Source organism: Neomonachus schauinslandi, chromosome 7, assembly GCF_002201575.2.
Source record: "Neomonachus schauinslandi chromosome 7, ASM220157v2, whole genome shotgun sequence".
In the NCBI taxonomy this organism is placed as follows: domain Eukaryota; kingdom Metazoa; phylum Chordata; class Mammalia; order Carnivora; family Phocidae; genus Neomonachus; species Neomonachus schauinslandi.
Window position 1 is genome coordinate 29,378,636 of NC_058409.1, and position 19,108 is coordinate 29,397,743.

A 19,108-nucleotide genomic window follows, 5' to 3' on the forward strand; every position below is an offset into this window, starting at 1 on the left:
CCAAAGGTTTCATACTTTGTCTAAAGTCAGTAGTTGCTGCCTGCTCCCCCTTGGAGCCTTAGACGTTTGCTGCAAGAAAAGTATGTCAAGGGTAAAGAAAAGGTATGGACAGGAGTTAACTGGGTAGACACATAAGTCTTAGAGAAAGAACCGGCTACTGCTCTGTCTATAGGGCAGATCATTGAAAGAAATGCTCACTTTTAGGATAACAATCAGGGATTATTTCTAGACCCTTTGTCTATGTGGTTTGTGTCTACTTCTATATATACTCATTCTGCATCCGTAAGACCATGCAACCTGTGCTAATCTGATACTATCGATGTTAATGATTGAGGTTTCCCAGTGCCTGGTGTGCAAGACCATCTAGGCCAAAATTTCAGTATCTCCCCTTCTCTACGGTCCCTTTTCCATCAGGAGTTATCAATCTCTCACACCTATATTAAATGAATTGAGATAAGAGTGGTGGGGTTTTCTTTGCCCCCACTCGCACTACTTCCATGGTAAGATGAGGTGCTATTGAACCAGAGAAGAGAATCTCTTTATTGCTGGTCTCATCCCAATTCCCCTCAAAGTTTAACTGAGAAACACCTGTACTTAAAACATTGGCAGACTTGGAAAGGGAAGAAGTTCCATGGGTTTAAGTCAAAATACCAGGATTTTGGAAGCACATGGGCCTTCACCCAGTGGAAAGAATGGTATTGTAACATCCACTGGATGTAGCACATTGGTCAATTGGAAAGGAACCTATGACGTACTGGTAGTATAGAATAGGATGGTACTATGTTAATGGGCCAGTGAGAAGAAAGATATTGTGTCCCATGGGCCAATGGGGAGAGTTTCCTAAAAGATAGTGACAGGAATGGTAAGGGCATGTTTTCAGGACAGGAAATCAATAGATATTGGGGCGCTAACTGCTTAGCTCAAAACACCAACTCTAGGTACCTTGCCCCTCAAGCCCCGCCCACCCCAGTAAAAGTCTTTGGTGTCTGAGGCAGGTAAGCTAAAGCCTTCTCACATATGGGACCCCCCCAGAAGGAAGGTTGGGACCAGGATGGTGCCGTGAAGACTGAAGGACCCGCCCACTTCCCCACCCCAGCCGAAACTGCAATTCCCCTCCCTGCCGCAGGGGGCACTGCAGGCCCCGGGGAGGTTGGGGCGGAGCGCTGCAAGGGGCCCGGAGCTGTCGCCCCGCTCCAGAGCGCGGGGGGCGCTGTGCGGGGCCCGGGCTGCGGCTCCGCTCCCGGCCACGGGGGGCGCTGCGCGGCGCCGGTGGTTGGTGGTGGCTGTTGGGGGGGGTGGGGGGGAGCCGCGGCCGCGGGTGGTGCGGAGGGAGGCCTTGCGGGCGGATCGGGCGCTCAGCGGCAGAGGTGGTGGGAGGCGGCCGGCGGGAGCGCGGGTCTGGCCGGCCCTGGCGATGGCGGACGCGGCGGCCTCCCCGGTGGGCAAGCGGCTGCTGCTTCTGTTCGCGGATACCGCGGCCTCCTCCTCGTCCTCGGTCCCCGCGGCGGCGGCGGCGGCGGCGGGCGGAGATCCGGGGCCTGCGCTGCGCACTCGGGCCTGGCGGGCCGGCACGGTGCGGGCCATGAGCGGGGCGGTGCCCCAGGACCTAGCGGTGAGTGGCGGCCGAGGCGGGCACTTGAGGCCGGGGCTGCGGGGCCTGCGGGCGGCCTCCCCGGGGGCCTTTGTGAGGGGGCGGTGGGGTGGGGGTGACCCCGTTCCGCGCCCCCAGATCTCCTTAGCGCCCCCCACTGGCTCCTCAGCACCCCGAGCTCTGGCCGGCATGGCTTCCGCGTCGGGGTGCGCGCCCCGGTTTCCCCCGGGGGGCAGCCAGGGCGCCAGGAGCTGCCGCTTCCACCCTGGAGGCCCCGCCTCCTGAGAGACCCCTTTCTCAGCGTCCCCCCCCCAACACGCCTTGGGAGCAGGCTCCCGAACCCTGGGTTCCTGGGCCCCTCAGAGTTCGGCTGGTGCTGTCGCTGCCTCCTGAAAGACGCGGACCTGTAGTTCCCAGCCTCCCTGGAAACCTGCGCCCTGCTCCCTTCCTCCCGGAGCCCCGAGTGGGGCGGGAATGTGGGCAATTGTGGGAGGCACAGAGGCTGCAGTTGGAGCTGCTCGGGGCTTTTTTATCTGGCAGTTACTTCCTCCTTGTCTGAGCCCGGCTCGGCCTGGCGGTCTCCAGAAAGGCCAGCTCTCGGGACTCTCTTCGGGCTCCTTTCTCTTTGAGCTTCTGGGTGACAGGAGCTGCAGTTGTGGCTGTTTTTGCTAAGTTTGAGATGTGTCTTTGCGGGCTAATGGGGCTGCTGCTAGGTGGTGCTTTTTTGCTCCCAGCTCGGCTACTCCCTCAACCCTGGGAGAGGTTTTGTTTTGAAACTTTGTGTTGGAGCTTGGGCGCTTTTGGAATACTTGCCTTGGTATATTTTGTGATTAAAGTTGTTCGGTAAAATAGAACTTAACTACTATTTGGGATCATGTTGTGTTATTTTTGTTAATGTGGCGGCAAAATACTGTCTTTGAGCTTTGCAAGCCTCTTTAGTTCCTCATTCTGATAGCGGCCCTAGCTTCTCTGTTAAGATACTATGAAAATAGGGAGATTCGGAATGTAATACATCAGCAGGCAGAAGGCAAATTTTCGTGATGAACTTGCTCCTGCAGGTATTTTATTTGCTATAAATTGGAATGATTTTTTCGGATTTGATATTGTAGGTTTCTGATACTCATTTTTCTATCTATTGATTGGTGGTGTAAGCTTTTCCCCCCTCCCCCTTATCAAGCTTTATGGGTTGTTTGGCTTGCGGTTGGCTTAGCCTTTGCTTCTGCTATTTGAGTTCACATTCTTTGATCTTTCTCCATGCTAAATAAGAAAAGGCTGCTTGGGCATTTATGAGGCTTCAGTGGGGCGAATTTGTAAAAAGATACCAGGAATACAAGGGGACGAGGATGATGATTAAGGAGGGGATTTGGATTTAAATTCTTCTGTGCTTTCTTCAAAAGACTGCTTTCTAGGTTGGGGTGGGGGAGAGGTGTCTCTCTCAGAGCCCATAATTTACCCCCGAAATGCAAAACATAATGAAGATCCATCATTATATGCATACTTTGACCTAAGGCCTAGCCTGCCCTAGCTTTTCAGTCGGAATTTTATATTCTAGTTGTTTCCTCCATCAGATGAATTGCTAATGAACTCTGCACCTGAAATGGCTACCCATTCACTTTGTTGTTTGCTGGGCTCCCTAAGGGCAGAGGTTTTTGAAGCTCACTGAAATGCTGGACACCTACTAAGCTAAATACTGAATAATTTTACCACTGGGCTCATTGAATTGGTTTCTCAGACCAAGTAAAAAGTTGCAGTGATTCTTGGAAATTAAAGCCAAGCGTACATTAGAACTGTGTTGAGGTCTTGCATGGAGCTGTATACATAAAAAGCAAAGGCGGATTAGGGTTTTGAGAATAAACAAGCTTGTCCTGTGTGTTTATCAAGGGACATAGATGAGAAACAACCACAACAAAACTCAGAGCCTTTAGAATTTTTCACCAGTTTGCAAAATTGCTCAAGAATTGCAGTTGCTGTGTTGAGGTTCTATTAATGACAATGACTAGTCTAGGATGAGAACTGGCCGTTTGTTTTTCTTTTTCATTAAAGAGATTTCCTTTGGACCCTAGACATGTGGGCCTTACCAATTTGCACCACACACCGTAGTAAACACAACCGTCTTCCAATCAAAAGTGTTCTTCCTGTATTCAAGGGTGGAGTTTTCAAGCAGCTGGCCTGTGATTGGGCAGATTTTCATTCAGTTGGTTTAAGATGTTTTCAGGCATGCTTGGTTTTGAGTAATGCATAGCAGGGCGCCCCCTGTTAAGGATGAGTAATTGAGGGTTGGATGAATGAGTTTTTGAAGTGATTGAAAACACTTCTCAGTTTTAGGCTCCATTAATACCCTCTTTCTAAATACTTTTTAATCCTGAATGTTTCAAAATGTAGCCCTGCTCCATTTAATGAACCCTTTTCTGGAAAACAATACCAAAGCCATGTACTACCTTAAATGAAATATGAAAAAAGAAAAGTCAGGATCCTGTTGATTGGGAGTTTTGTTGATAAGGGTTTGATAGTGGGCATCTTCATCAAAGCTATGCTAACAAATAACTACTGAGATTTTTAGATGTAATAGGGAAAAAACCTCCCCGCCCCCCATGGAATAGTAGCTTTATTTGTATTTCTAAATAGGCTTGTTTAAAAAAAAAGTCTTGTTGAAAGATTACTTTAATGGATTTTTATGCATTTCTTTCTGACTCTTAAGTCTGTCCTCTTTGTGTTCTAAATCATTATTGGTTCATATGAGTTGCAGAGACCTTGGGACCTTCATATATGTAGGGACAGTAGGTAAGACACACAGACCAAAAAAAACATGGGTTTTCCTTCCCTTTTTTTGTTTTTGTTTTTTTTTTTATTGCTAAAAAGCAAGACTTCTGTTTTGTGAAATGTCAAATAACCAAAAGTACACAGGAAAAGCCAACAATCTTTCACAGGCCTCCACTTGCAAAAGAAGGCTTTGCTCATCTTTCTTAATACTAGTACAAAAAATGTAAAAACATTCATCTATATACAAAGGGTTGCCTTTTTCTTAATCACATGTATCACACTGCACAATATCTGCAGCCTGCTCCCCCCCCTTATTAAGTAAGGACTCTGTTTTTTTAAGATTTTATTTTTAAGTAATCTCTATACCCAACCTGGGGCTCAAACTTAGAACCCCGAGATCAAGAGTTGCAGGCTCTACCCACTGAGCCAGCCAGCTGCCCCTCTCTTTATTTCCATTCAACATTATACCATAGGCATCGATACCTATAGATCTTACTCATCCTTTTAGGTAACTACATTGTATTTCATAGAATGGATGTACCATCATTTGTTCAATCATTCCTCCTTATGCTGTTAAAGTTATTGAAAAAAAATTTTGGTACTACAAATAATGCTGTGGTTAATAAACCTGGGCATATATCTTGTGTAATCATGGTTTTATTTCTGTAGTTTAGACATTCAGGAGTGGGTTAGGAGCTACAGGAGTATATGCATCTTTTATTTTATTAGGTAATGCCAGGTTGTTTTCCAGTGAGGTGATAGCATTTCATACTCCCACCAGCAGTGCGTGCATGCGGTGCTTTCCCTTTTTACCTTTGCCATCATGGTGTCATTGGTCTTTGTCATTTTTGGCAATCCAATGGGTGAAAAATAATATAGCATTTTCATGACTGCTGGCTTTTTTTCTATGTTTATTGGCTCTTTGTATTTTTTTAATGAGTTTTATGCCTATTTTTTGCCCATTTGAAAAAAGGAGTTGTCTTATCGCTCTGTACAAGTTCTGTGCATTTTCAGGGTATAAACCCTTTTACTTCACAAGTGTGTTGCAGTTATTTTCTCTTGTCTTTTGACTTGATGAGTTGTTTTGCCATACAGAAAAACAAAAATGTTTATATCATCAGATCTCTTGGACTTTTCCTCATGGCTTCTGGGTTGCTTGGGGATAGCTCCCCTGTCTTGAGCCTATATAAATGTTGTTCAGTTTTTCTTTATTTTTACCTTGAGATCTTTGATCCACCTGGAATATTTTTGCAAATGGCATGTGAGGTGGGGGATCTAACTTGCTTCCTACTGAGTGATCAATGGTGGCAGCACCAATTTTATTAAGTAAACTGCCCTTTTCTTGCTGTTTCTTATAATTAAATGATGCCTTTAGTAGCATTGATTTGTTTTGAATGTGTATCGTAGCTATCACAGCTATCCAGAACTTGGAAGAGGAGTGAAAGCATATCTGCCTTATTTTTTTTATCCCTTGATCTTTCATCTTTATCTGGCGGAAAGGTGGACTCTAAAGTGCTCCTTTCCTTTGATTCCAGATAATGTAATAATTGTAGCAGTGTCCAGGCTAGTACCATGTTTCTTCTATCTGGGAGTCTTCCAAGAGGAATGAAAGCATATCTGTATCTGCCTTATTTTTTTTACGTCCTCCTCCCACCTTTCCTCCTTGTCTCAGGTTAGGTGGACTTTAAAATACCTCCCTACTTTGTTTGTAGGTAATGTAATGATTATAATCAGGTCCAGGACAGTACCATATTTCCAGTCCACAATCTCAACCTGTGTTCACACAAACCTAGAACTTCAGTCCTAATCGAAATGGGAGTTTATGGATTTTAATGACTATCCTTAAGTGTCCTTCTCTTATAATTCCAGAAGTTCAATAAAAATCTGCATGATACATGATACACGGTTTATTAAAGTAAATAGAATATGGTTTTGTGGATCGATGTAAGGTTTAGAGAACTTTAAATAAAAGTGAGATTGTACAAATATGTAATGTTTAAGTGTGAGCCCCTCTAACCGCACTTTTCATTTTAATTCTCTTAGAGCAGGAGGTCTGTTTTTGAGACAGTGAGCCATCCTTGAGTTTTTCAGGCACTCAGGTGCTTCATATTCTTTTTTTTTTTAAGTTTGTCTTGTATGTATGTGTATAATTGTTAATAGTTGCCTCTTTGTGTTTGCATTATTTATTTTAGAGCTGTGTAGTATATCCACCAGTGATCACATACACTGGTCATTTTGTCCATCCAGCATCCTCTCCTACTTTACTACACAATCAGATCTTTCCTCTTAATTACCCATTTGTTTCTAAGAGTTCCTTCACTAATTCCCCACCTGCCAAGGGCTCATTCCCTCCTTCAGTGCTCACTTGCCGAGTTCTCATTTCCAACTTGTTATGGTTGATTCAGTTCCCCACTTCCCTTCCCCTAAATGGTGGGTAAGTATCATGGCCTTTTCTGTTGTTAGTGATTTTCTCAACAGCTGGAGTTGATTCCTGTAGGCTTTGCTTCCACAGGCCTGGGGGACACAACACCTGTTGCTGCTTCTCAATTTTCCACTGCCTTTGACAGGTTGGTGGTTTTTAAGCCCTCCCTACCCGTCTCCCCTAACTGCCAGAGTGTCTTTTACCCTTGTTCTACAGATGGGTAAAACCTGACTGATTGTTAAGTAGTGACTCATCTAGTATGACCTCTCTCAGTTTTGCAAGAGCAAAAACTCCATTTGTGTGTGTGTGTTCAGGAGTAATCAGGCTCTAGGGAACTGATTCTCACTAATCAAACTCTCTGGAGACTGATTTGTAAGTCGTCATATAAGGTTATTAATTTACAGTGGGAGATAATACCTATCCAGAGATCTGCACAGAGCCCCCTCCTGGTCTACTCAAGACCAAATTACAGATAAGACGGACCCTTGGTGTGCAAAGAATCGAATGAGGGAAAGTGGGTGTTGCCAAAAGGGTATTTATAGCAAGTATCCCTGATTCAGTGATCTTGCACTTTCTTAATACTTTCTGGCTTCTGCTTTGTTTCCCCTTAACCCCTTTGCTTTTAATGTTAACCATTGAAATCCTATAAAGAGAAGAGAAAGCCTGTGCATTCCAGGTTCTACCACCTCTGTAAAGCCTTTCTGAATCCCCAGCATGTTATTTTTTTTTTCTTTGCTACTTTAGTACTTTGTTATATGCCTCTTTTGGAATATTAATCACAGTTTTTCTTCTTATAGATATATAACAAGATGTATAGCTTATCTCCCCTACTAAATTGTAAGTTCCCTCAAGAACAGAACATGCCTTTTTCTGTTGTTATTTTAAGAGGCCTTCTCTGACTACCATATCTTAAAAAGAATATTTAGAGCCGGTATTAGATTGTTAACTTTCACATCTGATTTATTATGGAATTTCTACTCTGTGGCCTCCTGTTATAAGGTGTTTATAATTGATCTTGAATTTTTTTGTTACATATTTCTGTTGACATGGACTCAGTACTAATTTTTTGGTCTTGAGATTAATGGAATCTTACTTGGGACTCCAGTCCGAAGTCCACTGTCCACTGGTTTTTGTGACTTACATCTGGCTTATTAGATTAGAAGCATTAGATGTTTTATTTTTGTGATTCTCAGGTAATGCATGCCTGTGATACAGAATGAAGAAATTATTTTGATGATAATTTTAAAAGTAGCCCCTGTATATCACAGCCGATTAGAAACTGCTCTTTATGTTTTGATACATATTCATCTAACCTCTTTTTTAGAATTGTTAAAAGTCGAATTCATACTGTATTTTCAGTTTTGTGTTTTGCTTTTTTACTTAATGTAGCAATTTTCCTGTGTTACTGAAAACTTTTGTGTATGGGCTATTTTAATTTTCTTGGTGCTTTTCTTTATTTTCCACTGGTAACATGTATTGTTCTCATAACTGAAAGGAAGACAATAAAATGCTCTCTAAGAAAAATCTTACAATTTTTACTGGCTGGATAATTTATTTAACTGTTCCTCTTTCATTGAATATTGAAATTGTTTCAGATTTTAGGCTTTATCAATTATGCCGTGATGAGCATTTTTGTGAATAAAGCCTATCCTGGATTATTGCCAGGAGTGTTATTATGGAGACACAGAGTGTGCACATATTTAAGATTCTTGATAGATAACATTTTTTTTTCTTTTTTAAATATCATACCAATTTATAATCAGACCAGTAGTGTGAGTTTCTTAAGGAATGCAAGTTTATCAGGAGCCCAAAGTCTGCTAGGCCTTTTATGCTTTTATTTCATTTAATCCTCACAATCCTTTGAGATACTTACTGTCCCTATTTATAGGCAAAGGAAGTGAGTCGCAAAGAGGCTAAAGTGACTTGCCCTGGGCTACACTGCTAAGAAATGAGGAAGTTGGGATGCAAATCCAGATCTTTGTGATTCCACAGCCCCTAAAAGCGCTATATATGTATATGCTTGAGTTTTTATTCAGGTTATCCCTATGGTACTCAAGTACTTAACATTTAACTTATTGTGGATGTTATAAGGGGGGCGGTGAGGTGGTGAATAAGGTTAATTGTTAGAAAGCTATCTCTTGATCAGAGGAACCACATAGAGAAAATTGTTTTTTGTTTTAAAACTGCTGTCTTCTGGATATGCATCATTCCCCATCTTGGCTATCGAGATATCCCACAGTTTTGTAAAATCATTTGAAATAGACTTTACATTTTGTTTAGAATCATTAAAAAAAACAAAATTCAGCTGGTAGATTTTATAGATCTTATTGGCTTTTTTCAGCAATACCTGAATCAGGCACCAAACCCTTGTGGCTGATAGAAAGGAACTCCAGAGAGCTGTGCAAAATGAAAGACATTTATAGGCAAAAGGACGTGGGACAAAGAGATTATTCTAGTAAAGAGCTGATTGTTTCAGACAAGGCCACTTTCCTTGGGGGATAGTAGGGGTCTATCAGGCTGATTACATCACTAGTAGTGACCAGGTAATTCCAGATTTACTGGTTTAAGATTCCATTCCTGGGAGATTTGTGATTTGATGACTTGGGCTTAGCACAAGTGACTCCATCTTGGACCTGTTGTCCTTTTTGAACAGAATGTAGGTAGGAAAATTGGAAAAGAAAATTTAGGGACCTTGGGAGTTGAGTTAGTCTTCCATTTCCCTTACTCTCAGTCATCACCATATCCTGTTACTATTATCTCTGTAGTTTCTCAAACTTTTCCCTTCATACAGCCTTTGGGGTTAGGCCTTTTTCATCTCTTTCCTGGATTATCATGGCTTTGTAATAGGTCTCCCTGCCTTCAGTTTCTTCTCTCTGTAATTAATCTTCCACCCTGTTCCCAAAGTTAATACTTTCGTTTTTAAAAAGTATTAATTATTTAAGCATTTTTATGAATACTTTTTTTTTTGAAGAAGAAGGAACATTTACTGATTAAGGCTAAAATACTATTACCTCTATTGTCTCAATCCTTCTATTCCCTCACTGCCCCCCCAAAATCTGCAACCAGCTTTTTTTTTTTTTTTTTTTAAGATATTATTTATTTGAGAGAGGGAACAGTCAGGGGGAGGGGCAGAGGGACAAGCAGACTCCTGCTGAGCGGGGAGCCTGACGCAGGGCTTGATCCCAGGACCCCAAGGCCACTACCCACGCTGAAGTCAGACACTCAACCAACTGAGACACCCAGACGCCCCTGAAGCCAGCTTTTTTGCGTATAATACACCTTGGAGATTTTTCCTTGTTAAGTGTTTTAGATGTATCTCTTTTTTTTGAAGATTTTGTTTATTTATTTGACAGAGAGAGACAGCAAGAAAGGGAACACAAGCAGGAAGAGTGGGAGAGGGAGAAGCAGGCTTCCTGCCAAGCAGGGAGCCCCATGTGGGGCTCGATCCCAGGACCCCGGAACCATGACCTGAGCCGAAGGCAGCCGCTTAACCAACTGAGCCACCCAGGTGCCCCTAGATGTATCTCATTTTTTAAAAACTTCTCAATACTATTTCATGGTATGAGTAAAGTGTGTTTAGACATTCATCTAATTATAAATACTTTGTAATTTCTATTTTGATTTCTATTTTAAACCGAGCATTGAGAAGTTTTTCCCCAGATGGCACTATCTTTATAAAACATTTTACGATGGGGCGCCTGGGTGGCTCAGTTGGTTAAGCGACTGCCTTCGGCTCAGGTCATGATCCTGGAGTCCCGGGATCAAGTCCCGCATCGGGCTCCCTGCTCGGCAGGGAGTCTGCTTCTCCCTCTGACCCTCCTCCCTCTCATGCTCTCTCTCATTCTGTCTCAAATAAATAAATAAAATCTTTAAAAAAAAAAACAAAAACATTTTACGATGTCTTCCCCCTCCCCCTTTAAAACTATCAGTGGCTCCCCCAATGCCTGTATCAGGGAACATAAACCCACATGGGTCCAGGGTACCAGGCTTATGAAAATAGCTAGGTGAAAGACCAAAGGGTATAGTGGAGATTGGCACCTGGAGACTGCAGACACTGCCTAAAGATGTTCGATGCACATTAAAAACAAACCACCACCAACAACAAAACATTCTGCTGGCCAAACAAGACACCTTTGCCACCAGATTTCAATTCATCATGCATTAACATGCCAATCAGAGCCCTTACAGCTTACTTACTGACTGGTAGCTCTGGCTGCTGCCTGGAACACTCAGTCTGCTTTTATGTTTCTCTTCCTTTGTACCTGCTAGAAAGTCTTCTCTCCTTTCCCTACCAGAATGCTTATCTTTTAAGACCCAGCATGGGTACTACTATCTCTTCTGTGAAACTGTTCTAGTTTCTCACGGCAGATGCCTTTTCTGGCCTAATATAGCATGTTCACATCTTTGTTACTGCCCTTATTACATAGCTCTGTAATCATTCCTATACCTCTGTTGACTTATCTGGGGTGTGAGTCCCTGCTGTCAATTGCTAGCTTTATTCACCTTGATATTCTTGACCCCAGTAAATGCTATACATTAACATAAGAGGTGTTCTGTTTTTGTTGAGAGTGAATAAATGAATAATTTTATTAATTGTAGGAAGAATGGCCTTAGGGAGAACCAGAATCCAAACTGATGATTAAACAATAAACATGAGGGCGCCTGGGTGGCTCAGATGGTTAAGCGTCTGCCTTCAGCTCAGGTCATGATCCCAGGGTCCTGGGATCGAGTCCCGCGTCAGGCTCCCTGCTCCTTGGGAGCCTGCTTCTCCCTCTGCCTCTCTGTCTCTCATGAATAATAAATAAAATCTTAAAAAATAAATAAATAAATAAAAATAATAAACATGAAAGCTTATATTACTCAGATTACTACTGATGTTATCAAACTTAAGAGAAATTGATTTTATTAAAGAATTTCTTTGATTTTAATGTCACTAAAATAAATGTAAATCACTTAGATACTGTAAAAGGAATTTTGAAATAAAAGCAAGAGTATTGCCACTAACTTAACTAACGAAATATTTTACATCCAGTCCTTGGATTTTAGCTGTAGCATGTGTAGTTCTACTTGCTGCTTCTATTCTAATAATAGAAAATTTAAAAAGATTTTAAATAATCAACTCAAAACTGTTTTAGTCTTGTTCTGTTCAGATATTCAACCTGCCTTGGTCATCTCTGACTCAGTCCAACCACAATCATTGATTTTTGTTAGTTTATATCCCTTCCTCCTGTTCTGTGACCTGGCCACTACCATTTTAAGAGTTCATGTTCTAGGTACTTGAGTCTGAAATGATTCTTTATATGTTCTACCTTTTTCCATTACTCTAGCTAGGAAGTAAAGCACAGTGCTAGGGCCAGAAATAAGCCTCACTGTTCAGAGAATATGTTTACATATATCCACATTCCATAAAGACTTACTTATTTTGGAGAGAGAGCAAGTGAGCGAGTGAGTGGTGGGGAGGGGCAGAGGGAGAGGGAATCCCAAACAGACTCCACACTGACCACAGAGCCCTATCTCACCACCGGGGGCTCAATCTCAGGACTCTGAGATCAGGATCTGAGGTGAAACCAAGAGTTGGACGCTTAACCGACTGCGCCACCCAGGCGCCCCTCCGTATTGCTCTTAAAACAAATTCATATTGTCAGCCTTGAGGTATATAGCTTGATCCCAGAACATACAGCACTGTTGTTGTCAAAGTAAACACTTTATTCCATATATGTCCTTTGCCCAGGTGGGTTGAGAGATAATTTCCCTTAAATTAAGTAAGATCTGGCTTTCCAATAATTGAACTTTTCCTTGATGTTTTCAGATACGTGATAATAGGATTCCTGAATATTAACTTTTTGAATGTTGAAGTTCTTTTGTACAAAGAGTAAAAATTGTTACAGCTGTAGTACAATTATTTCTTTTAGTGTTGTTCTTGTATTTGTGTGTTACTATAACTTATAATTTTGTGACTCATGGGTTGATTTTTAATGTGGTTGGCAGATTAGAACTGCAGCATGGCACCTGGCTGTCGTTTGCCATGGAGCCTCAACCTCTGGTTTTCTGAGTGATGCCCAGTACAGGACTGTCACTCAGGGTCAGACTCAGCCAGGGCATTAAATACTTCATGCTTCTTTACATGCCATGTAAGGTCTTGTGTGTCTTTTAGCCACCTCCTCCTCCTGACATCAGTTATGTAATGGTACCACTCTGGTTCAAAATCCAAGCCATTGTTGCATTTTCCTTTGCCCTTTTATCCAGCCAGTCATCAAGCTTGGTGATAGAACTCATGGATTCTCCTAAACACAAGTTATTTTTTTTCCTGGTCTCACTGCTCCCACTCTAAGTCATCGAAGAACACCCCCTGTTACCTTCCCCAACTCCAGTCCATCTATATCCACTGGTAGGTAGGCGAATATCCTTAAAGCCAACTGCTCTGTTCATAGCTTGACCTCAGTTAGAAACCTTTTTTTTTTTTTTTTTTTTTTTTTAAAGATTTTATTTATTTATTTGTGAGAGAGAGAATGAGAGACAGAGAGCATAAGAGGGAGGAGGGTCAGAGGGAGAAGCAGACTCCCCACTGAGCAGGGAGCCCGATGCGGGACTTGATCCCGGAACTCCAGGATCATGACCTGAGCTGAAGGCAGTCGCTCAACCGACTGAGCCACCCAGGCACCCTAGAAACCTTTTAATGGCACTTGTGTACATGCATGCACACACAAGCACAGTCACCCCTCCCATTGGCAGCTGGATGAAGCCCCAATTTTTATCCCAGTATGCAAGGTCTTCCATCTTGACTCTTAGTTTTTTTAGCCTCATCTCCTCCTTTCTCCACAGTCTGCTTATATAGCTCCTGGCCATCCTAGAACTTGATTGGGACTTTTTTTTTTTTTTTTTTGCCTCAGCCCATGTAAGTCCCTCTGGACCCCTGAGGTGATCTCTCCTGCCTCTTTATTTTACTTTATTTCTCTTTGTTTTGTGGCATATTATTGCCTAAGTAGTGCTTTGCAATTGACCAAAGTGCTTTTGAATCCATTACTTTATTTAAATTTTACAACCTCTGTATGAGGGAAGTAAGACAGGTGTGTCATATCACAAGGGAGGAAGCCAATGCTTGAGGAGGGAAGAGTGACTTGTCCAGTGTTGCAGTTCATAGAGTGGAGCTAATGCTCAAATCCAAGCCTCCTAGAACATAAACTCCAACCTTTGTTTATTTATGCTGTTACTACCTTCCTTGGTGCCTGAGTCTGCATGTAAGTGTAAGTTTGATTATCTCTTCCCAGTTGTCTGCAAGTTATTTGAAGTTGTGTTTTATTCCCTTGGAACATATATGTATATGAGTGAGCCCATTCATATATTAAATATATTGCAGTTCAGTGTTCTCTTTCTCTATAAAAAAATCATGCTTCTGCTTTCTGAGCCTCGTTTCCCCTTTGTTTGTGTGTGTGTAAGTAGAAGTGAAGCTTACTTGTTATAATAAAACTGGAGCTTTATATAATGAATTTAATTTCTGGGATAACTTTTCAGCAATGCACTACACATCCACAAGTGTATATTGTCTGTGAAGAGATTAAGCCTAATGCTAGACTACTGAGAAGTGATTTCACACTTTTCAAGTATAAGTGTCCTGAAATTTCATACAATTGTACCTATAATTTTGTATGTTGACTGGATGAGAACATGTATACCAACAAAAGCTGATGCGAATTCAGTAACAATTTTAATGGATTTAAATTTTATTCATTATATCATCAACATATTTTTTGAAGATTTTATTTATTATTTATTTATTTATTTATTCATTATTTGAGATAGATAGGGAGAGCACAGAGGGAGAGTGAGAGCCTGGTGTGGGATTTGATCCCAGGACCCTGAGATCATGACCTGAGCTGAAGGCAGACACTTAACCGACTGAGCCACCCAGTTGCCCTCATCAACACATATTTTAAAAATAATAGTACATACATATACAACACGTGTAGTACTCACTCTATAGGAAATGCTTGGTGCCCCTAGTACTTAAAAATCTTGGTAACTCCATGGTTCCTAGTTGGGAGTCACTCAGGGATTCTGGCTTTGTCCTACATCACTCATTGTTGCCTTAGGAAGTTTCTTGTGAGAAATTTCCTACACTGCCAACGGGTTGGAAAAGCATTGCTTCCCTGCGTAATGGCTTTGTTTTCCTTTCAGACAGTGGAAGGGGCACCTGGCTGGTTTCATGGGTAGAACATGTGACTCTTGATCTCCAGGTCGTGGGTTTGAGCCCCCACGTTGGGGGTAGAGTTTAATTAAAAAAAAAAAAAAAGATGTAGATGGTGGGACCTATGCAGCTGACTTCCCATTTTCAAATTGGCCTTTAATAAGCTTAGAGCCAAAAACATCAGTCAGTCATATAGCTGTATACATCCTTAGGGCCAGCTTAAGTTTTCCATCTTATACTTCGATAGTGACTTAGTGTTGTAGTTTGCTTGGTCTTGATTTTTTTTCATTTATATTTTATCATTTTATTGCATGTGTTTCCCAAAAGCAAACTAAAATTCTGTGAAAATGAATAAACACTCTAGCCCTTCTATGACCAGCTTTATTTTAGGTCCTGGGTCTATCTATTCTAAGTACTGATACCTATTTGCATATGTCTTACTCTTTATGCTGCATGTGAAACATGCTCAGAAGTCAGAATTTATATGGAAAAGCCAAACCTAAGCATACTATTAGAAAAATGTAGTTTCATTTAATAGGAATCACTTTCAAAAACTTCTTACACTGTCTACTAAACCATGTCTCAAAAAGTAGAATGTCTCTTGTGGGAGGAAGCAAAGCCTTGTTGATGATGATAGCATGCCTCTCCTAACAGATTTGAGATCACTCCTGGCAGGGGTAATTTTTTTTTAATTAAATAAATTTTTAAATTAAATAAAATCCACACGCAGGACTGGGAGGGCAACTTCTTTTTTCAGTGTTTATCCTTTTGAATTTTGTGCCATGTGCGTATATCACCTATTCAAAAAAATTTATCAAAGAAGTTCATAGTCCTTTTCAGTAGAATTGTAAAAAATTTCTCTCCAGCCTAATAGACTATGAGCTCTTTGAGACCAGGAAATGTGCTAGATTTCTCTCTGTTATTTCTGAACCTAGTCCAGTTCTTTATACATAGTAAGTCCCCAGCTGGTGTGCATAGATGTAAATTGGAAACCAAGAGTTACAAATTTCAATAAGATCACAGCTAAAAATTCTTGACTGTGGATGTGCCCCCTTAACTCTGCTACCCTTTTCAGAGTGAAGCTGAGCACAGCTCCCTTGCTCTGAAGTAAGACTGATTTTTATTGAAATTCATTAAAAGAACTTAAAAGAAAAGTAGAATTTTTCCTAGTCACGGATTATGTTTGTTCAATTATTACAGTGTGGATTTTTCCAGATGTGACCTCCAAACTCCTTTTCATCTCTTTTTGCAGATCTTTGTAGAATTTGATGGCTGTAACTGGAAGCAACACTCCTGGGTTAAAGTTCATGCTGAAGAAGTTATTGTGCTTCTGCTGGAAGGGTCTCTGGTATGGGCACCCCGGAAGGACCCAGTCCTTGTCCAGGGCACTCGAGTCTCGATCACACAGTGGCCAGCCCTGGTGAGTGATTTATTGGCTAGGAACATATTTGGGCTTTACTCCTATATTATAACTGTAACTATGGTATTTACCCAATAGCTGAACTCTTTAGAACTCCCAAAACTCCGCGCTTATCCCTAATATACCTTTGTTCTGAAGTTACTAAAGCAAAAATTGGGAGATCTTTTCTCCTGTGTCTTCTGAAACTTACTTTGTTTTATTGAAGTATAATTAACATACAGTGTTTATATTAGTTTTAGCTGTACAATATAATGATTCAACAATCCTATATATTACTCAGTGCCCATCGTGATAAGTATACTCTCAATCGTCTTTATTTCATCCCTGCCCCCACCTACCTCCCCTCTGGCGACCACCAGTTTGTTCTCTGTATTAAAGGGTTTTTTAGGGGTGCCTGGGTGGCTCAGTCGTTAAGCGTCTGCCTTTGGCTCAGGTCATGATCCCTGGGTCCTGGGATCATGGACCCTGCTCCGCGGGAAGCCTGCCTCTCCCTCTCCCACTCCTCCTGCTGTGTACCCTTTCTCGCTGTGTTTCTCTCTGTCAAATAAATAAATAAAATCTTAAAAAAAAAAATTTATAAAGGGTTTTTTTGTCTCTTTTTTCTTTGTTCATTTTGTTTCTTAAATTCCACATATGTGTGAAATCATACGGTATTTGTTTTCCTTTGTTTGACTTATTTCACTTAGCATTATACCCACTGAGTCCATTCATGCGGTTGAAAATGGCAAGATCTCATTCTTTTTTATGGATGAATAATACTCCATTGTGTGTGTGTGTGTGTGTGTGTGTTTTCTTTATCCATTTATCTGTGAATGGACACTTATTGCTTCTATATCTTGCCTATTGTACATGACCCTGCAAGAAACAGGAGTGCATGTATCTTTTCAAATTAGTGTTTATGGTTTCTGGGTAAATACCTAGTAGTAGAATTAATGAATCATCTGGTAATTGTATTTTTAATTTTTTGAGGACGTTTCCATTTCCCACAGTAGCTGCACCAATTTACATTCCCACCAACAGGGCAGGAGGATTCCTTTTTCTCCACATCCTCACCAACACTTGTTATTTCTAGTCTTACTGATACTATCCATTCTGACGGGTGTGAGGTGGTATCTGATTGTGGTTTTGTGCATTTCCCTGATGAGGAGTGCTGTTGAGCATCTTCTCATGTATCTGTTGGCCATCTCTATGTCTTCTTTGGAAGAAGGTCTGTTCAGGTCCTCTACCCATTTTTAATTGGATTATTTGGGCATTTTTATGGTGTTATGTGTTTTTTATATTAACCCCTTATGGGATGTATCATTCTCCAAATACCTTTTCCCATGGAGTACATTGCCGTGTCATTTTGCTGATAGTTTCCTTTGCTGTGCAAAGGCTTTTTATTTTGGCATAGTCCTGATAGTTTATTTTTGCTTTTGTTTTTCCTTGCCTGAGGAGACATATCAAGAAAAATGTTTTTATGGCCAGTCAACGAAATTACTGCCTATGTTTTATTTTATGGTTTCAGGTTTTAACATTTAGGTGTTTAATCCATTTTTTTTTTTAAGATTTTATTTATTTATTTGAGAGAGAGAGAATGAGAGAGAGCATATGAGATGGGGGAGGGTCAGAGGGCAAAGCTGACTCCCTGCCCAGCAGGCAGCCCGATGTGGGACTCGATCCAGGGACTCCAGGATCATGACCTGAGCCGAAGGCAGTTGCTCAACCAACTGAGCCACCCAGGCACCCTAGGTGTTTAATCCATTTTGAGTTTATTTTTATATGGGTGTAAGAGAATGATCTAGTTTTATTCTTTTGCATGTAGCTGTACAGTTTTCCCAACAATATTTGTTGAAGAAACTATCTTTTCCTCATTGTATATTCTTGTGTCCTTTGTCATAGATTAATTGACCATATAAGCTACAAGCATGGGTTTATTTCTGGACTCTTTATTCAGTTCAGTTGATCTTTGTGTCTAATTTTGTGCCAGTACTGAAACTTTTTATATTAGGTAATATTTGATACTTTTGTTTCTAAAGAATTTTTCACCTTTAGTGTCTTCTCATAGTAAGGTTATGAAACAGTGTAATCCTTAAAGTCTTTTCTTTCCAGAAGAACTCATTATTTTCCCCCCCCAGCTAGATAAAATTGACATACAACCTTGTGCAAGTTTGTGAACAACATGATAATTTGATATACGTATATACTGTGAAATGATTGCCACACCGTATATACTGTGAAATGATTGCCACACAGTAAGGTTAGGTAATATATCCACTGGTTCACATAGTTAATATTTGGTGTATGTGTGATCAGAACTTTTAAGATTTACTTTCTTAGCAACTTTCAAATATACATTATTGTTAACTTCAGTCACTATGCTTTACATTAGGCCCCTCACAACTTATAACTGAAGTTTGTACCCTTTGACCACCTTTACCCATTTCACATTCCCTCTGACCCATGGGAATCACCAGTCTCCACTGTATCTCTCAGTTCTTTTTTTTTTTTTTGTAGCTTCCATTTGTAAATGAGATTCTATCTTTTTTTTTTTTTTTTGTCAGAGAGCGAGCGAGCACAAGCAGGGGTAGCAGCAGGCAGAGGCAGAGGGAGAAGCAGACTCCCCACTGAGCAGGGAGCCCGATGCGGGGCTCGATCCCAGGACCCTGGGATCATGACCTGAGCCGAAGGCAGACACTTAACCAGCTGAGCCACCCAGGCGCCCCGAGATTATATCTTATTTGTTGTTCT

General features: G+C 41.2%; 1 protein-coding gene across 1 annotated transcript in view; it reads left to right on the plus strand.

The window, feature by feature from the left end:
• Positions 1–1,301: 1,301 nt before the first annotated feature.
• KDM3B (lysine demethylase 3B) overlaps positions 1,302–19,108 on the plus strand; it is a 67,195-nt gene continuing 49,388 nt past the window's right edge. The window contains exons 1-2 of the mRNA XM_021701761.2: positions 1,302–1,612; positions 16,211–16,378. Of these exons, the coding sequence (XP_021557436.1) occupies positions 1,415–1,612; positions 16,211–16,378 (366 nt within the window). The 5' untranslated portion in view covers positions 1,302–1,414. The remainder of the gene's footprint in view (positions 1,613–16,210; positions 16,379–19,108) is intronic.